The sequence below is a fragment of the Scyliorhinus torazame genome, chromosome 4, assembly GCF_047496885.1.
Source record: "Scyliorhinus torazame isolate Kashiwa2021f chromosome 4, sScyTor2.1, whole genome shotgun sequence".
Lineage (NCBI taxonomy): Eukaryota > Metazoa > Chordata > Chondrichthyes > Carcharhiniformes > Scyliorhinidae > Scyliorhinus > Scyliorhinus torazame.
Genome location: NC_092710.1, coordinates 345760103 through 345781035, shown reverse-complemented (window position 1 = coordinate 345781035; position 20933 = coordinate 345760103). Strand labels below are relative to the sequence as shown.

General features: G+C 46.7%; 1 protein-coding gene across 1 annotated transcript in view; it reads left to right on the top strand.

Moving 5' to 3' along the window:
- Positions 1-20933, top strand: part of LOC140411508 (dynein axonemal heavy chain 8-like) — a 2059122-nt gene that overhangs the window by 1821206 nt on the left and 216983 nt on the right. Inside the window, exon 82 of the mRNA XM_072500594.1 lies at positions 15891-15964. Within this exon, the coding sequence (XP_072356695.1) occupies positions 15891-15964 (74 nt within the window). The remainder of the gene's footprint in view (positions 1-15890; positions 15965-20933) is intronic.

Below are 20933 nucleotides of genomic sequence, written 5' to 3'. Positions count from 1 at the left end.
TGTTAGGGAACTGGAGCTGAAGCTGGATGAACTTCGGATCATCCGGGAGGCAGAGGGGGTGATTGAGAAGAGTTACAAGGAGGTAACCACACCCAAGGTACAGGACAAGAATAGCTGGGTTACAGTCAGGGGGAAAAAAACAAACAGGTAGAAAGTGCAGGGATCCCTCGTGGCCGTTCCCCTTCAAAACAAGTATACCGTTTTGGATGCTGTTGGGGGGGATGACCTACCGGGGGAAGGCCCTAGCGGCCAGGTCTCTGGCACTGAATCTGGCTCTGGGGCTCAGAAGGGAAGGGGGGAGAATAGAAAAGCAATAGTTGTAGGAGATTCAATGGTTAGGGGAATAGATAGGAGATTCTGTGGTCGCGAGCGAGACTCCCGGAAGGTATGTTGCCTCCCGGGTGCCAGGGCCAGGGATGTCTCGGATCGTGTCTTCAGGATCCTTAAGGGGGAGGGTGAGCAGCCAGAAGTCGTGGTGCACATTGGTACCAACGACATAGGTAGGAAAAGGGGTGTGGAGGTAATAACCAAGTTTAGGGAGTTAGGCTGGAAGTTAAAAGCCAGGACAGACAGAGTTGTCATCTCTGGTTTGTTGCCGGTGCCACGTGATAGCGAGGCTAGGAATAGGGAGAGAGTGCAGTTGAACACGTGGCTGCAGGAATGGTGTAGGAGGGAGGGCTTCAGGTATTTGGATAATTGGAGCGCATTCTGGGGAAGGTGGGACCTGTACAAGCAGGACGGGTTGCATCTGAACCAGAGGGGCACCAATATCCTGGGAGAGCGGTTTTCTAGTACTCTTCGGGAGGGTTTAAACTAATTTGGCAGGGGAATGGGAACCGGATTTATAGTCCAGCAACTAAGGTAGCCGATATTCAGGACGCCAAAGCATGTAATGAGGCAGTGGGGAAGGGAACACTGACAAATGAGAGTACTTGCAGGCACGGAGATGGGTTGAAGTGTGTATACTTCAACGCAAGAAGCATCAGGAATAAGGTGGGTGAACTTAAGGCATGGATCGGTACTTGGGACTGCGATGTGGTGGCCATCACGGAAACTTGGATAGAAGAGGGGCAGAAATGGTTGTTGGAGGTCCCTGGTTACAGATGTTTCAATAAGATTAGGGAGGGTGGTAAAAGAGGTGGGGGGGTGGCATTATTAATTAGAGATAGTATAACAGCGGCAGAAAGGCAGTTCGAGGAGTATCACCCTATTCAGGTACTATGGGTTGAAGTCAGAAATAGGAAAGGAGCAGTCACCTTGTTAGGAGTTTTCTATAGGCCCCCCAATAGTAGCAGAGATGTGGAGGAACAGATTGGGAAACAGATTTTGGAAAGGTGCAGAAGTCATAGGGTAGTAATCATGGGCGACTTTAACTTCCCAAATATTGAGTGGAAATTCTTTAGATCAAATAGTTTGGATGGGGTGGTGTTTGTGCAGTGTGTCCAGGAAGCTTTTCTAACACAGTATGTAGATTGTCCGACCAGAGGAGGGGCAATATTGGATTTAGTACTGGGTAATGAGCCAGGGCAAGTGATAGATTTGTTAGTGGGGGAGCATTTTGGAGATAGTGACCACAATTCTGTGACTTTCACTTTAGTAATGGAGAGGGATAGGTACGTGCAACAGGGCAAGGTTTACAATTGGGGGAAGGGTAAATACGATGTTGTCAGACAAGAATTGAAGTGCATAAGTTGGGAACATAGGCTGGCAGGGAAGGACACAAGTGAAATGTGGAACTTGTTCAAGGAACAGGTGCTACGTGTCCTTGATATGTATGCCCCTGTCAGGCAGGGAAGAGATGGTCGAGTGAGGGAACCATGGTTGACAAGAGAGGTTGAATGTCTTGTTAAGAGGAAAAAGGTGACTTATGTAAGGCTGAGGAAACAAGGTTCAGACAGGGCATTGGAGGGATACAAGATAGCCAGGAGGGAACTGAAGAAAGGGATTAGGAGAGCTAAGAGAGGGCATGAACAATCTTTGGCGGGTAGGATCAAGGAAAACCCCAAGGCCTTTTACACATATGTGAGAAATATGAGAATGACTAGAGCGAGGGTAGGTCCGATCAAGGACAGTAGCGGGAGATTGTGTATTGAGTCTGAAGAGATAGGAAGGTCTTGAACGAGTACTTTTCTTCTGTATTTACAAATGAGAGGGGCGATATTGTTGGAGAGGACAGTGTGAAACAGATTGGTAAGCTCGAGGAAATACTTGTTAGGAAGGAAGATGTGTTGGGCATTTTGAAAAACTTGAGGATAGACAAGTCCCCCGGGCCTGATGGGATATATCCAAGGATTCTATGGGAAGCAAGAGATGAAATTGCAGAGCCGTTGGCAATGATCTTTTCGTCCTCACTGTCAACAGGGGTGGTACCAGGGGATTGGAGAGTGGCGAATGTCGTGCCCCTGTTCAAAAAAGGGACTAGGGATAACCCTGGGAATTACAGGCCAGTTAGTCTTACTTCGGTGGTAGGCAAAGTAATGGAAAGGGTACTGAAGGATAGGATTTCTGAGCATCTGGAAAGACACTGCTTGATTAGGGATAGTCAGCACGGATTTGTGAGGGGTAGGTCTTGCCTTACAAATCTTATTGAATTCTTTGAGAAGGTGACCAAGCATGTGGATGAAGGTAAAGCAGTGGATGTAGTGTACATGGATTTTAGTAAGGCATTTGATAAAGTTCCCCATGGTAGGCTTATGCAGAAAGTAAGGAGGCATGGGGTAGTGGGAAATTTGGCCAGTTGGATAACGAACTGGCTAACCGATAGAAGTCAGAGAGTGGTGGTGGATGGCAAATATTCAGCCTGGATCCCAGTTACCAGTGGCGTACCGCAGGGATCAGTTCTGGGTCCTCTGCTGTTTGTGATTTTCATTAATGACTTGGATGAGGGAGTTGAAGGGTGGGTCAGTAAATTTGCAGACGATACGAAGATTGGTGGAGTTGTGGATAGTAAGGAGGGCTGTTGTCGGCTGCAAAGAGACATAGATAGGATGCAGAGCTGGGCTGAGAAGTGGCAGATGGAGTTTAACCCTGAAAAGTGTGATGTTGTCCATTTTGGAAGGACAAATATGAATGCGGAATACAGGGTCTACGGTAGAGTTCTTGGCAATGTGGAGGAGCAGAGAGATCTTGGGGTCTATGTTCATACATCTTTGAAAGTCGCCACTCAAGTGGATAGAGCTGTGAAGAAGGCCTATGGTGTGCTCGCGTTCATTAACAGAGGGATTGAATTTAAGAGCCGTGAGGTGATGATGCAGCTGTACAAAACTTTGGTAAGGCCACATTTGGAGTATTGTGTACAGTTTTGGTCGCCTCATTTTAGGAAGGATGTGGAAGCTTTGGAAAAGGTGCAAAGAAGATTTACCAGGATGTTGCCTGGAATGGAGAGTAGGTCTTACGAGGAAAGGTTGAGGGTGCTAGGCCTTTTCTCATTAGAACGGAGAAGGATGAGGGGCAACTTGATAGAGGTTTATAAGATGATCAGGGGAATAGATAGAGTAGACAGTCAGAGACTTTTTCCCCGGGTGGAACAAACCATTACAAGGGGACATAAATTTAAGGTGAAAGGTGGAAGATATAGGAGGGATATCAGAGGTAGGTTCTTTCCCCAGAGAGTAGTGGGGGCATGGAATGCACTGCCTGTGGAAGTAGTTGAGTCGGGAACATTAGGGACCTTCAAGCAGCTATTGGACAGGTACATGGATTAAGCTAAAATTATATAGTGTAGATTTATTTGTTCTCAAGGGCAGCACGGTAGCATTGTGGATAGCACAATTGCTTCACAGCTCCAGGGTCCCAGGTTCGATTCCGGCTTGGGTCACTGTCTGTGCGGAGTCTGCACGTCCTCCCCGTGTCTGCGTGGGTTTCCTCCGGGTGCTCCGGTTTCCTCCCACAGTCCAAAGATGTGCGGGTTAGGTGAATTGGCCAATGATAAATTGCCCTTAATGTCCAAATTGCCCTTGGTGTTGGGTGGAGGTGTTGAGTTTGGGTAGGGTGCTCTTTCCAAGAGCCGGTGCAGACTCAAAGGGCCGAATGGCCTCCTTCTGCACTGTAAATTCAATGATAATCTATGATTAATCTAGGAAAAAGGTTTGGCACAACATCGTGGGCCGAAGGGCCTGTTCTGTGCTGTATTTTCTATGTTCATAGAAAAAACATTGTTTTGCTTTAAAAAATACTTTTCCATTGCTGCTGTACCACACCTGTAGAGTGGGCCGTGTGCTCCCCATACCACAAACTATTAAAAGTTATGGTTCAGGTGAACTCCATGATACACTTTGGGGTTCTCTAAACGCTGGCCCATAACACTTTGTTGTACAAATGAGCAAACACTTCAGTTCCTCCACTTGTTGTTGACACTATGACTATCCTGCCATCTGTGTCGCTGTAAATATATAGATTATGGTTCATGTCAACATCTTCAACTTAATTTGTAATTCTGGGAAGATTAGAGTTGTAAGGGTAAGGTAATTAAAATTCTGGGCTTTAGCGATTGCCAGTATACCTAAAAAATGGCAGTTCAAAGGCTGACCCTTGTTTGCATAATGAGGTCAGAATCAAAGCTATATGAGAGCAGATGGACTTACTTAGCTAATGAACTGGAGATGTGATGATTGTGTAGCCATCTGGGACGGCCACTTACAAACGATCCCGGGAAATATGGACACCTGTAAAGGACATTGCGAAATACGGTCAACCCAGGACTCAGACGCTCAGAGCTTATGTATATTGGCAACTCAGATAACTAGACGCTATCGAAACCCCCAGCTACCTTGCATTCTCATGGCCCATTTCCCCAGAACAAAAGACCTGTACTCAGGTAACAGATACAGAAACAGACTCATCGGCGCCACCCCCTTTGCTCAGGGAGCCCAAAAAGCCAAGGTCAATGACCGCTCAGGACACGCCCCGCCATCAAGGCACCCCCCCCCTTTATTGGCCAAAATCGAATGCAGGAATCGAAGCCTGCCGAATTATTGGGTGCAAAGCTAAGGGCCGCCCAAAAGAGCACGAAACTCCAGAAGGATAAAGAGAGACACTGCCATGTGTTCAGTCTCTCTTGGCCCCAGCGCTTGGTCTCTCTTGGCCCCGGCCTACGCCTAAAACCAAGTGTAGCATCACGACCAGAAGACAAGTTCAAGACCAATGATCGCGACAAGGCGGATGAGCCCAGCTGAAAAGAAGTCACTTCTCCAGACCCAGCCACGCAAGATCCGAACAAAGGCCTTGTTCCTCTGCATAAAGCTGGGTGCCTGAAGTTAAGTACAGGTTGTTGGAGTCATAGAATCATAGAATTTACAGTGCAGAAGGAGGCCATTCGGCCCATCGAGTCTGCACCGGCTCTTGGAAGGAGCACCCTACCCAAGGTCAACACCGCCACCCTATCCCCATAACCCCACCCAACACTAAGGGTAATTTTGGACACTAAGGGCAATTTATCATGGTCAATCCACCTAACCTGAACATCTTTGGACTGTGGGAGGAAACCGGAGCACCCGGAGGAAACCCACGCAGACACGGGGAGGATGTGCAGACTCCGCACAGACAGTGACCCAAGCCGGAATCGAACCTGGGACCCTGGAGCTGTGAAGCAATTGTGCTATCCACAAGGCTACCGTGCTGCCCAGTGTTAGGTGTAATTTAGATTGTAGTGTTTTATGTTGCATGTCGAAGTAATTCTTGTGTGTAAATAAACTACCATTGGACTTGAACTACCTAACTGGTTGTTTGGTCGATATCCGGTAAAACCTTGTGGTGGTATCATTTGATACCTGGCGACTCTGAAAAGCAATATCATCATGAATAACTGTCATATCAGCATCCAGTTAAAAATAGCAACATTATTGGCAAGTCTGGTGGGATTCGACCTCAAAGTTATTTTGCACTCCGAGAGAACCCACAAAACTTTGCATTAGAAACCCAATTGAGAAAAGTGAAAGAAACTACAAGTGTAAGGCCCGTATCGATCAAATCTCCAAGATTCGGAGGTGTGTATTAACTTGCATGCATACTAACAGGGATATAAGGTAAACTCGTTAGATTTTGTTGCGTAAAACTATCGGGAGTATTGTGAACCGGAAATAGCCTAGGCCATACGCGCTCTTCGAATCGCCGCCTTATTCCCCCTGTCCCAAATTAACGGTAGGAAAAGAGATAATAGAAGCAATGGCAGCAAAGGCAATGGAACGCCTAATAAACCCGCAGGAACCCGAGGTCGCAGTGACCAGTAGAGCAGAGCAGTGTCCCATATGGGAAGAGAAATTGAGAAAGTATTTGCAGGGGAAAGGATGGCCTCTTTGGTCCGAGTTTTGTTCAAATGAAGAGTCAGGTCCAGGAAGCATAGGACAAACCTGGTGGGACAACCTAACCGAGGTACATAAAAAGAATGCAGTGAAAGTTCGTAAGCCGATAGCAATCGTGTCCTGTTTGGCACAATTGTGAGGCACAGAGGAGGTTGTGAGGACGTCCGCAGACAGCTAGTTGAGAAAGAGGAGAAGAGTGAGGGAAACTTTAGTGAATGTGAGAAAATTAATGAGCAACTCCGGGAACAGTTGGCAGCTAAAGATAAAGAGCTGGCTGATGTCAAACGGGCACACCAATCTTGTATAGTTCACCTTAGCAGCTTTCAGACTCAGTACGATAAGGCCTATCAAGATACACAGCGCGCAGTCTTGGTACGAGAAGAGACAGAACAGCAGGTAGAACAGCTAAAAAAGCAATGCACTGATTTGAAGGCAGCTTTACGAGCGCTCCATAGTTCCACAACAGAACAAAGACAGAGTACAGTAGATCACGCCAAATGTAGGCAACAAATAGCAAAGTTACAGTCACTGCTTTCAGTGCAAAATGGCTTCAGAGATACCTTTGGACCATTGGATCAGGAGAATGGCCCCAGTTGGCAAGAACAAATAAAACCGCCCATAGATATGTGGAGGATACAGAGCATCAGAATAGAGCCCTCCCAGGCCCCGAAAAGGAAAGCACCCGCACTACCGACTGCACAGGCAGCACACACCCCCATGAATCCAGTCACCATTCAGCGCACGTCACAGGATCGCGAGGAGCCCGATTTCGTTTACACCACCCCACTAACCATCACCGAATTGAGAAATGCCTGCGCCAAAATTGAACCATTTGAACCCACAGCAGACCCGTATAATTTCTTTGAGAGTGTACGACAGCAAACAGTTATGTACTGTCTGGACAAACTGGAGGAAGTTAAGCTTATAGTCATGAGCCTTGACCCGTCCGTTAGCTCAGCTTCACCAGAACCCCAGATGTAAGAGGAGGAAGCCTCCAAGAGATGAAGGCAGCTATTTTAGAAGTGATTGGATACAACAGAGGAGATCCCGTAGAAGGTTTGAACCGATGCAGATAAAAGAAGGCAGAGCATCCGACTGCATACGCAGGTTGCCTTTGGATCCATTTTAAAGCGGTATTTGGGGAATTGAACCGCACAAACTTAGATAACGACAACACAACTAAATGGGCTCGTACTTTAGTCTCCCACGCCACAGGAGCAGGTCAAAAAGTCTGTGTAAATTACGATCCCGCAGATGCCACACATAATGAAGTTTGGGTTTTAAAGAGACTCTCCAGAGCTTGGGAACAATCCCTACATAGAAAGCAAGATCAGGAGAAGGCAGAAGTGAATATGAACACAGTCAGGACAACTCAGGACCCCGCATGGGTAAATGAGGGCAGAAATGAAGGTCAACACCCCAGAGCACAGGCACCACGAGGTTGCTATAATTGTGGACAAAAGGGACATTGCGCCCGCGGATGCGACGCCCCCCTGAACCAGCAACGGAACCAGCAATCGAACGCCCCACCGAGGAACAATGTTAGGCCCAGACATAGTATTAGCGCCCGATCAGATAATGCAGTGATTAATAGCACAGATTGACGGTGTTCAGATTCCCCAACTTGGGTCTGCGACACACTCTGGGACAAATTGGAGGGCCGAAGGGCTTGGAGGGCCGAAGGGCCGAAGGGCCTGTTCCTGTGCTGTTCTTTGTTCTTTGTTAAATCAGGCAGACTAGTAGTCACAGGCACGGTCCGGGGACACCCAGTAGAGTTCCTTTGGGACACAGGATGGTCCCGCACCACTTTAAAATCCTCCACAATGTTTTAACGCGACAAATGGCCCACCACAGACACCATCCACTCTTAGTGGATTTACAGGACATGTACAGCAGGGATACATTACGGCCCCCGTAGCTATTCAAATCGGCAACATAAACACTAAGCACCCCGTTGTTTTAGTGGACTTGCCCCAAACAGCAGAGCACATTTTACGAATTGACTTCATGAGCTCACACAACCTTTCCTTTGACCCCGTGAATAAGTGTGTTTGGAAAATGGCCAGAACAGCAAGAGCCCCCGCCACGCTCACAGTAGGAGACTACGAACATAGACTACCAACAGGCGACTATTGGTTTTATCCACAAGCCATTAGTACAGATAAGACGATTAGAGAGGTCCTAAGAAAACATAAAGTATCCTTCGCCCAGCACAAGCACGATTATGGAACAATTCCGGGAACTGTCACAATTACAGATCCCGATCCCAAGCCCCTGAAGCAATACGGTTTCCCACAGCAAGCCAAGGCTGAGATTGCAAAAGTTATCAATAGCTTACTAGATCAAGGAGTAATTCGGCCCGTAGCCTAAACAAACAATGCCCCAATTTGGCACATAAAGAAACCCGACGGTTCATGGAGATTGACCATTGACTACCGAGAGCTCAACAAGGTCACCCCATCAGCAACCCCCACCGTTGCCACGAGTCACGAAACCATGCTGAAGCATGGTGTACATGCTAAGTACTTTACTGTGCTGGACATTAGCAATGGCTTTTGGTCCATTCCCTTAGATAAGGCCTGTCATTACAAGTTTGCGTTCACATTTCAAGGACAATAGTATACGTGGACGTGCCTCCCACAAGATTTCCACAACTCCCCCTCCATCTTTCACCGACAATTGGCCAACGGACTTTCCAAATTTTCCTGACCCGAATGCCTTATTCAGTATGTGGACGACTTACTCCTACAGATGGACACAAAGGAAGAGCATATTAAGCTTCTTTCCGAATTGCTAGGTCTCTTACAATCAATTGGACGCAAAGTCAACCCGAAAAAAGCCCAGATCCTGAATCACATACGAGAAACGAGAGATCGAACAAAAATGGATCGAATCAATAGTTAAATTGCCCCTGCCCTAAATGTCAATCCGATCATTCTTAGGATTAGTTGGGTATTGTAGGAACCATATAAATGATTTTGCCACAAAAGCAGCCCCACTTTCAGACCTCCTTAAAAAGAGCGCCCCATGGGAATGGCTTCCTCAGCACACGGACGCCATTGATGAATTAAAACGCGCCCTAGGCACAGATCCACACTCTCCCTATGCCATAGAAGTAGCGACCACCGACCGAACCCTCTCTGCAGTACTACTACAGGAAAGACATGACGTTTTAGAACCCGTAGCCTATGCTTCACGAGTTTTGGATCTCATGGAGCAAGGATTTCCAGCCTGTGAACGGCACTTGCTTGCAGTCTTGTGGGCAGTTCAATATTTTGCATATGTCACAGGCCTCAACCCCGTAACGATTTTAACGAGCACACCCCAATGCAGCTACTGTTAGCTGGTAGGTTAAAGGACGGTTCAGTTAGCCAGATCAGAGCAGCTCGCTGGACACTGTTATTACAAGTTATCACAGTTAAACGGATAAAGACCCACACATTTTTAGCGGACAACCTGCAGTACGAAGGAACCCCACATGAGTGCCAGATCATTGCAGCCAAACATCACACAGGACCCTTTATTCCAAAATCACTACCCACACGAGCAGGCATCAGAACACAGAATCCCCCGACCACGGATAACTCATTAAAAATGTATGTAGATGGTTCCCCCACCATTGACAATGGAAAAAGAATAACAGGATGTGGTATTTATGTGGAAAACACACAGGGACGCGCATTAGAGGAAATATCTTTAAAATTGCCAGGCCACTTAGGATCACAAGCAGCCGAATTAGCAGCAATAGTATATGTAGTGCAGCACCCAGATTCTTTCCCGACCCCCGCAGATATATATTCGGACAGTTTATATGTCTGCAATAGTTTGACAGAATCTATTGCCCCTGTGGGAATCTAGAGGATTCATATCCGCAGATGGTAAACCCCTGCCCCCAGCCCCATTATTGAAGCATATTCTTGAGACAGCAAAAGATCGCACATATGGCATAATCAAAGTCAGAAGCCATCATTGTTCCTCCCCACCTAGTAACATAACCAAGTCAGGATCACTACACGGTCACTTTTGGCAACCCCCCGAGAGTGAACCAATACACGCAGTCCAGGTTTCACAGACCAATATTGAAGATTTAGCCCAGGCCCAAAAGGCAGATGACACTCTTAAGCAAGTTTTAGACAGAAACCACCCAGCCCCCTACGTCAAATTCAAGGACTCACTGACAGTACAGGACAATATAATTTTAAAGGATGGAATTTATGTGGTTCCCACCCAGGACAGAAACCAGATAATTTGCCAGTTTCATGACGGACACAGACATCAGGGGATAGAAACCACCATTGCCCACTTAAGACCTTTGTGTGGTGGCCCGATTTAAACTCAGACGTCACGCATTATGTTGAGAATTGTTTAATCTGCGCACAGAATAATCCTGAAAGGTACTCCAGGAAAGGACAATTAAGACACACCAGACCTGTTAATGGCCCATGGATGAATTTACAGCTCGATTACATTGGTCCCCTCCCCCCCTGCAGAAATGGTTTTAAACATGTGTTGGTAGTAATCGACACCTTCACAAAATGGATGGATGCATTTCCCTCCAGGACAAACACGGCTAAGCCAACAGCCAAGATCTTAACACAGCAGATATTTACACACTGGGACTCCCCTGCAGCATTGAATCAGACCAAGGTTCCCATTTCACCGGCAGAGTAATGCAGAATGTCCTAACGATTTTTGGAATAAAACAAAAATTCGACATTGCTTATCACCCCCAATCCAGCGGTATTGTGGAACGTATGAATCGGACCCTGAAAGCGACTATTAGGAAAATGGTGCAACAGCACAACACCACGTGGGACACAGTTCCCCCATTCACCCTTATGTTTATTAGGAACACAGTATCAAGTTCCACAGGATTCATTCACCCCCCACGCCCTCATGACCGGACGACCCATGAAAGGAACTGAATATTTGTTAGGACTTGATTTGGCCAGCCCCACAATCACCGCCCTCAACCACAAAAAAGCAGTCCAACTACTCACGGAAAATATTAAAGCAGCCCAACTTGCTGCAGCTGTCCGACTAGGTGCTAGGAAAAAGCAGAGTAAGGCCTGCTTTGATAAAACAGTCCACCCAGTAGAGTATACAGTCGGTCAGCAAGTGATGGTTTTCCTGTATAATCCCAGTTCGTTCCTCACCCCTAAATTTGCAAGACCCTACTCCATTTCAGATAAAGTGAGCCCCTCTATGTACAAAGTAACGTACCCCAATAAAAAAGCAGGTTGGTTCCATATCAACCAGCTTAAAGTTTATGGAACCCAATGTAGCCACTCCCACCACGTCTCCCTAGCAATGGCAGACGATTCCACCCCACCCGTCAACAACTTAGACCAGTGCCCCCTCTCCCTTCCCCCCCCCAGCCAGGACAGCACATCCACACCCACTGGCCCGACCTTGTCTCCGCCCACAGGTACGCCTTTCCACCTTGAGCTTGATTCGGACGACAGCAACAGCCCCTGGAACCACGACCAGGACATGTTTAGCCCCCTGTACTCCCTTTCACTGCCACAGCCAGAGCCACCGCCACTGCCCGACAACGGAAATTTGCTGTTTGCAGCTACCGCCCCTCATGTCAAATGAACCCTCCATTGGCACCGCGACAGCTCTTGTTGATTAGTAAGGAATGACGATTCGGATCCCACGCGGCCACGGCACAGAAGCGACAGACACGAGTTTGGCGACCGGGAGATGGTGATGACTCAGAGTCTGACTCCCGTTATGGTAACCCTTTCGTGACGCTTTTTGATACGGAACCCTGAGGTGTCCAGATGATGAGAAAAAGGAACCGCATGTGAATTACGGTGTCCTATTTCCTGATGGAACCTGCCCGCTTTCTTTCTTTCTTTCTTTCTTATTGCTACATGGTTTTAATTAATGTCGGCTCAACACGAAATTTCTTGATACAGTTTATTCTTCTGATCTCACATGGTTTTAATAAATGACGGCCAGTTACAATATTTCTTGATACAGTCATGGTTACTCTTCTGACGCCATTTACCGCCCAATGACCGTTAAAGGAACAAATTGTTGGATCCCATATGTTACAAATTCTTTCTGCTCATTCGGTCACCCAGGTAGGGAGTAACGGCACTAATCCCCACCCTGCCTGAGGACCCCCAATGCATCCGGTCAGCCAAGCTCGGGTAGTGGAGCAATGGCACTGATCACCGCCCTACCTGGGGAATCCCACGCACCTCATGCGTCGATCACTTCAAGTAATCTGGAATGGTTCTTTACACTCCTTACTGTCCTTGGCAGGTCTTTGTTTCCCCTTATCTGCTCTTTAGTGTGGTTTAAAGAATGCCTTTTGCCACAGCCTGTACACTCAACTCTTTACCTTCCACGGCTCTTTGGTCGCTACCCCAACTGCTATTTACATGTTGGACACATTTGCTGCTATACGTGAACTACCTCTGGACCCTGGTCGGAGAAATTATCTGCCCACTCACCGCATTGACCTGCGGGATTCCTTGCACTTAAACAGAATTTTTTTTTCGCATGTCTTGTCTCTAAAATGGTTATTTCAAAAAAAAAATGAGGGAGTCACACGTGGTGACGATTCCAATGGGTAATTGAAGTTGAAGAGAGAAAGACAAACAAGGTGAGATGTTAACCAATGATAATAACAGGTTTATGCTTGCACCCTCAAGAATATACGAAGAACGAAGAACAAAAAGGCAAGATGAAGACAGGACTGATGACCTCCATTGTGATCATTGCTGGACTCCTACAACTGCCTGCGTTGACAGCCTTTGTACCCCACACCACACCGGCCCCAGACATGACCATACAATATGAGACCCCCTCGCCCGATATACACACTCCGAGCCCCTTTCCTTGGACTCCAACAAACCTTTTAAACCTTTTTCACTGACAAAATAAAAAGATTGTACTTCTTCTATGACTAATAGAAGATGTGTAGAGACGTGATGCTGCTGTTTATTTCTTTAAAATTTTTGTATTGTACATAAGTTCCTTCTTGATATTTGCCAGCAGCATGAGAGTAGCTTAGGTAATGATAGTTAGAGGTTCCCTTGTGTAAATAAGTTAAATGTGTAATGATTAAATGTTTTATAGTGGCCCCTTAGAGTTTATGAATTTACGATGTGTTGATAAAATTAGGTAAATGCTCCAAAAACATAGGACAGAGTAGTTTAGAACCTGTCCTTGAACAAGGGTAACCGGCACATCAAGGACGGATGAGGACCAACAGTGTGATCCACCACGCTCCGCGTTCAGGAAAAAAAGGATGGGATGTACCCACCTGGGGTGGCCACTTACAAAGGTTCCCGGGAAATATGGACACCTGCAAAGGACCATGGGAAATATGGTCAACCCAGGACTCAGACACTCAGAGCTTATGTATATTGGCAACTCAGATAACTAGACGCTATCGAAACCCCCAGCTACCTTGCATTCTAATGGCCCATTTCCCCAGAACAAAAGACCTGTACTCAGGTAACAGATACAGAAACAGACTCATCGGCGCCACCCCCTTTGCTCAGGGAGCCCAAAAAGCCAAGGTCAATGACCGCTCAGGACACGCCCCGCCATCAAGGCACCCCCCCCTTTATTGGCCAAAATCAAATGCAAGAATCGAAGCCTGCCGAATTATTGGGTGCAAAGCTCAGGACCGCCCAGAAGAGCACAAAACTCTAGAAGGATAAAGAGAGACACTGCCATGTGTTCAGTCTCTCTTGGCCCCGGCGCTTGGTCTCTCTTGGCCCCGGCCTACGCCTAAAACCAAGTGTAGCATCACGACCAGAAGACAAGTTCAAGACCAATGATCGCGACCAGACGGATGAGCCCAGCAGAATCAAAGTCACTTCTCCAGACCCAGCCACGCAAGATCCGAACAAAGGCCTTGTTCCTCTGCATAAAGCCAGGTGCCTGAAGTTAAGTACAGGTTGTTGTCGTGTTAGGTGTAATTTAGCTTGTAGTGTTTTATGTTGCATGTCGAAGTAATTCTTGTGTGTAAATAAACTATCATTGGACTTGAACTAACTAACTGGTTGTTTTGTCTTTGATCGATATCCTGTAAAACCTTGTGGTGGTATCATTTGATACCTGGCGACTCTGAAAAGCAATATCATCATTAATAACTGTCATACCAGCATCCAGTTAAAAAGAGCAACAATTGGAATCCTTGTTATAACGGTTATAAAATCCATTAAGTTCATCAAATCGACAAATAAATTGTAAATGAAGGGTAATTAATCTGAAGCTCAGTTTGAAGAATTCCCAGCTCAGGCTACATTGTTGCAAGATGGGCGGGGTTAAGGAATGTACCATGGTTTCAATTTGTCAGCATGTTTGTTGAGTTAGTTGCAGTTTGCGTCTTGTGCGGTTTGGAGCTCGCCAAGAGAAGATCGCCAAAGCAAATGTACAGTAAACAGAGTAAAAACCAAATCATAGAATCAAAGAATTTACAGTGTAGAAGGAGGCCATTCGGCCCATCAAGTCTTTTCATCTTTCACCACATTTAATGCAAGTAAGGCCTAATCTCAGTTTTATTTTTGTGAGGAATGGAAGCTTGAAGATTGCCTAGCTTGAAACCAGTATAATAGTCTACAGTGGTCCTCACAGAGTCTTGTGGCACAGAGAGCCACCACTAGAACAAATACCAGAACAAGAGGTTTAAGGGGCAAGGTTTAAAGGAGATGTATGAGACAAGTTTTTTACACAGAGGGTGGTGGGAGCCTGGAACACGCTGCCGGGGGAGGTAGTGGAAGCAGGGACGATCGTGACGTTTAAGGGGCATCTTGACAAATACATGAATAGGATGGGAATAGAGGGATATGGTCCCGGAAAGGATAGGGGTTTTTAGTTCAGACGGGCAGCATGGTTGGTGCTGGCTTGGAGGGCCGAAGGGCCTGTTCCTGTGCTGTCAGCTTATTTGTTCTTTGTTCTAAAGAGAATCAGACATCCATAGTCAAGAGAGGGTAAATGAAAGTTTCATCTTGGGTATTCTCCAGAGGACTGTGCTATAATTTTGGTTGTTCCATTTCGAAGTAAATAACATTAAGGTGGATGTGCCTCATAAGAGAATTATTGGGGAAGCAAGAAGTAAACCTGAGAAAACTTTGACACCATTTGCATTCAACAGAAAATTTGCAGGCTGAAAACCTTTGCTCAATTTTAAGATGTTTGACGAAATAGACATTCGGAAATATGGAGAACAAATTCCATTCTACTTTTTGATGATGGGATGCTTAAGGGAAATAATTTTGCTAACTCCAAATGTTGGAGTGTTGCAGTTTTGAGAAGTTGATGGCAATGTTGGCAGTTCACTGCTTGCAATGTTAAATGACAGCTAAATGATTGCTTTGATCACAATTGATGTCAAATGACTGAATGAATGCTGTTGAATACAAAATGTCAATATCTTCTGGCACAGAATCTCACAAATTTTATGCTCTGGGGGTCATGCCCCAAGGGTTATCACTGATAAAAACCCTTTAGTTAGTATTTTTCTATTGTTGTGGCTAACTCTTGTTCATATTTATGTCGATGATAGTTATAATGCAGACTGAAAAATGCTCTGTGTAAATAAGAACTATGTGTTTTCTTTAGATTGTAGAGCAATATCCATGGGTCAGGGACAAGAAGTTCATGCTAGGAAGTTGGTGGCATTGTCTATGCATCAGGTCAGAATAAAATAATTTTAATAAATTACCATCAAATCGTTCACTGTTCACATCTCAGCTTAGTAAACTTGGCTTTTCCTCACTTTGAATCTTTATTCTTTATCTATCTTTGTGGCTTCATTTGATGATCCTTTGAGCGTATGATTCTTCTTCATAGGTATGATTGTTTCTTTTTTTAAATATATTTTTATTCAAACAAACTTTTTCAATAATACAAAGATAACACCAACACAACACAACCCAGTTTTATCCCAAGATTAGAGTAGACTGACCCCCCTAACAGCTGACAGAAAAAGCCAATGAATGACTGCCACTTTGAGTAAAACCCATCCACCAAACCCCTCATCGTATACTTGATTTTCTCAAGGTACGGAAATTCTATCAGGTCCCCGAACCAGTCCGAAGCATTAGGAGGCACCAGGGAGCTCCACCGGAGCAAGACTCACCTCCAGGCTATTAGGGTGGCGAAGGTCAAGACAACTGCCTTTGACCCTGCCGACAACACTGGCAAGTATGACACTCCAGAAATGGCCACCAATGGGCACAACTCCAACTAACACCCGAAATCCATGACATTGTTTCAAAAAGGGGACCCAAAAATTAAAAAGCTTGGGGCAAAGCCAGAACATGTCGCGTGGTTTACTGGTGCCCTAGAACACCTCCAAGAAGATCCCATTCATATGTGCGCTGGTCAGGTGTGCCCTATGCACCAGCTTGAACCATACCAGACTAAAGCTTGCACACGAGTAGGTAAAGTTAACCCTATGAAGTGCCTCACTCCATCCACACTCGCCGCCAAAGACCAAATCCAGCTCGTCCTCCCATTTTCTCTTTACTTCTTCCAGTGATACCTGCTCCATCACCAACAATTTTGCATAAATGTCTGAGATTCTTCCCTCCCCAACTCGTCCAAGGAATGTCCCTATCCATAAGGGAGAACGCCTGTACCAGGAGCTACAAAGGAAACTCCTTACATACAAAATTGCACATCTGAAAGTATCTGAATACATACCCTCTCAGGAGCTGAAACCGCTCCACAACCTCAACTAGACTGGCAAACCTACTCTCCAAAAACATACCCCTAAACCACTCCAACCCCTCCCTTCCCCATGCCCTCACCACTGAATCTAAACCAGACAGCACAAACCGATGGGTCCTACAAATCGGCACCAACAGCAATATAGAACCTAATTTAAAATGCTGCCTAAATTGATTCCAAATCCACAAAGATTATAAAGATAATAAAGATTATTATAATAAGAGACTATTGCCAATGGGCTCGACAAACATATTACCAGAATGCGAGTGGAGCAGTGCCGAGGGCCCTCAGACTCAATCCTATGCACAAAGCCTCCTCCATCCAGCCCCATATAGAGTCCAGAGATCTTTAAACCACCTCTGTACCTTCTCAATCTTTACCATCCAGTAATAACAAAGCAGATTAGGTAGTGCCTAAACCCTCCAGATTGTCTATCCTTTTGGAGAAAAGCCCTGTAAATCCAAGGAGCCTTACCCACCCAAAGTAGATATTAACTTATTGACCCCCCTTCCCCCTCCCGCTCCAAGAAAGCCTCAGAAAGAAAGACTGGGAGCAACTGGATCAAAAACAAAACCCTTGGGAGAATAGTCACTCGCCAAGGTTAGAGGAAGGGCACCCCACCTCTTCAAATCAGTCTTAACCCCATCCACCAGACTGGCTAAATTAAGCTTACGGAGCGAGGCAAAGTCATGGGCCACCCGAATTCCCAGATACAGGAAACTAGTCCTTGCTGGACAAAATGGTAGCCTCCCCAGCTCAGCTCCGCTCCTCAGGGTCTCACCAGAAAAATGTACTCTTGCCCAGGTTTAGCTTACACCCTGAAAAAGAGCCAGACTCCCTGAGCATCTCCATCATTTCCCCCACATTGGAGAGCGGGTCTGTGACATATGTAACAGCAAATCATCCCATATAAGGACATTTCCCTCCCTCCATGCTCTATCCCCCTCCAACTGGTAGATGGCCTCAGTGCAATTGCTAGCAGCTCAACCGCTAAGGCAGACAACAACGGAGATATGGGGCACCCCTGCCTTGTATCCCTGTGTGGTGGTATGTATTAGGGGTCATGTGGGACTGTGAAGCCGTGATGCTATTGGCTGACAGATCCCGGGTCCTGGTTGGCTGCCGACTCCTGGCTCCGCCCTGAAGGCGGAGTATAAGAACCCGAGCTTCTCCCCGCCGCTTCATTCTGTTGCTGAGCTGCTGGGGACAAGTCTCGCTTAATAAAGCCTGAATCGACTTCATCACTTCTCGTCTCTCTCGTAAGTCATTGTGCGCTACACCCTGTTCAGCTGAAAATACCCTGAGTTCAGGGCATTAGTACGGATATTCACAGTGGGGGTGCTATACAAAAGCCTAAACCCAGGTACAAATCTTAGTCCAAAGCTAAACCACCCCAAAATCTCAAAAAGGAACCTCCACTCAACCCTGTTGAATGCTTTTTCCACGTCTATCGAAATAATCACCTCTGGTTCAATCACTGAGGAGGGTGACAACATCACATTCCATAATCTCCTAATGTTGGTGCGTAACCTCCGTCTGTCCCTCCGAAATTACCCCTGGCAGACAGGGCTCCAAACCAGTTGTCAACATCTTAGCCAACAACTTTGCATCAGCATTTAGCAGGGAAATAGGTTAGTACGAACCACACTCTGTGGGATCCTTGTCCTTTTTAGAATCAAAGAAATTGATGCCTGCACCAGCGTTGCTGGCAATACCCCCCCCCCCCCCCCCCCACCCGGGTCAAAGTGTCATGAAACATATCCCGCAGAAGCGGAGCCAGCAGACCAGCAAACTGTTTCTAAAATTTGATTGGGGAATCCATCTGGATCAGGTGTTTTGCCTATCTGCATTAAACAAACACAAATCGGGATCTCCTCCCGTCCGATCGACGCCTCCAGTTCTTGCCTTCTCTCTTGGGCAGCACGGTAGTATAGTGGTTAGCACAGTTGCTTCACAGCTCCAGGATCCCAGGTTTGATTCCTGACTGGGTCACTGTCTGTGCGGAGTCTGCACGTTCTCCTCGTGTCTGCGTGGGTTCCCTGCGGGTGCTCCGGTTTCCTCCCACAGTCCAAAGATGTACGGGTTAGGTGGATTGACCATGTTAAATTGCCCTTAGTATCCAAAGAATGTTAAGTGGGGTTACTGGGTTATGGGGATAGGGTAGATACGTGGGCTTCAGTAGGATGCTCTTTGTAAGGGCCGGTGCAGATTTGATGGGCTGAATGGCCTCCTTCTGCACTGTAAATTCTATAATTCTATGATTGTTCGCGCTTCAGGAAAGTCAACCTATCCAGAAATTGTAACATTATCGAATCATCCCCCTTCGCTCAGACTTATACAGCCCACGGTAAAGGCCTCAAACAAAGAGCAAAGACAACAAAGAACCTTCTCTGGAGCAGAAACTAACCCGCCACCTGAGTCCCTAACCTGAACTATCTCCCTGAAGGCAGCCTGCCACCTCAGCTGATGAGCTGACAGATGGCTGGCCTTTTCCCCATACCCATAAAACTGCCTTGCCCTTGTTGAACTCCATGTACTCCCCAATGGCAGAGGATACCCACTTGCAAAATCCCTTATTAGCAAGCAATGCCATGTCCAACCTCCACGGGGCCACTGGGGGTGGCCCGGTTCCAATAACAGGTAGACATACACTACATACACGTACACTACTCTGCCCCCTAACCCCAGGGAGGACAGACCCACCCACCACAAAGAAATCAATCCAAGAGTAAATCCGATTGGCATGGGAAAAGAAGGAAAACTCCTTGTTGCGCGGATACCTAAATCTCCCTCCCATCTGATCCATGAATACCAACAACTCTTTTGGCATCCCTGTTGTAGTGAAGGACTTGGGACTTGACCTATCCAGCCTCGGGTGCAGAACACAATTGAAGATCCCCCTAATTAACTGGTGTGAGTCGAAATCTGGAATAGTGGCCGGGACCGACTGAATAAATTTTGTATCATCCCAATCCAGTGCATGCACATTGACCAAATTTCACCGGCATGCACACAAACACCTCACTAACAATAACATACCACCCTCCTGAATCTACTAAAGTGCTAACCTCAGAAAAAGCCACCCTCTTGTTAATCGGCACCATGGTGCCTCCCCTCCCCGAGTCCTAACATCAAAACCCGAGTGACACACTTGTCCCACCCATCCTTTCCGCAGACTTGTTTGACCTTGGACTCTCAAGTGTGTCTCCAATATAAAAAAACACATCAGCTTTCAAACTTTTCACGTGGGCAAATACCTGGACCTTTTAACTGGGCCATTTATCCCGCTGACATTCCATGTAACCAACTGGACAAGGGATCTCTGAACCCCTCCCCCCAACCCAGGATCAGCCATATCCCCCCTGTGAGGGAATCCGGCAGGGCCTCAACCAGCGCCAACTCCAGCTCAAGGCCCACCCAAGATGGCCACCATCACCCCCATAAGGACAGTTCAAAAACAAAGGAACTGTCACTGTCAAAAACTACCCCCCCCCCCACCCTGGATGTCACACAAACAATCCTCCTAGAACCAAAAAAAACCTCCCACCCCAAACAAAACCAAAAAAAACATAAACTTGTTATCTTGAGGAACAAAAGAAACTCCCCCCCTCCCACCAGGTGACCAACTGCCGCCAACTTCCCCTCTCCATTCCCATTAACTAGCTATACTGCTAGCAGTGTGACCTCTACCCAGGGTAAACATCCAAGTCTTTCAAATATTGAATCAACAATCAACCCCCCTACTCCTACCCAACTTTAATACCAAACATTCGGAAGTACAGAAAAAAGAGAACCATGGGCGAAATTCTCCCGAAACGGCGCGATGTCCGCCGACTGGCGCCCAAAACGGCGCCAATCAGACCGGCATCGCGCCGCCCCAAAGGTGCGGAATGCTCTGCACCTTTGGGGGCCGAGCCCCAACATTGAGGG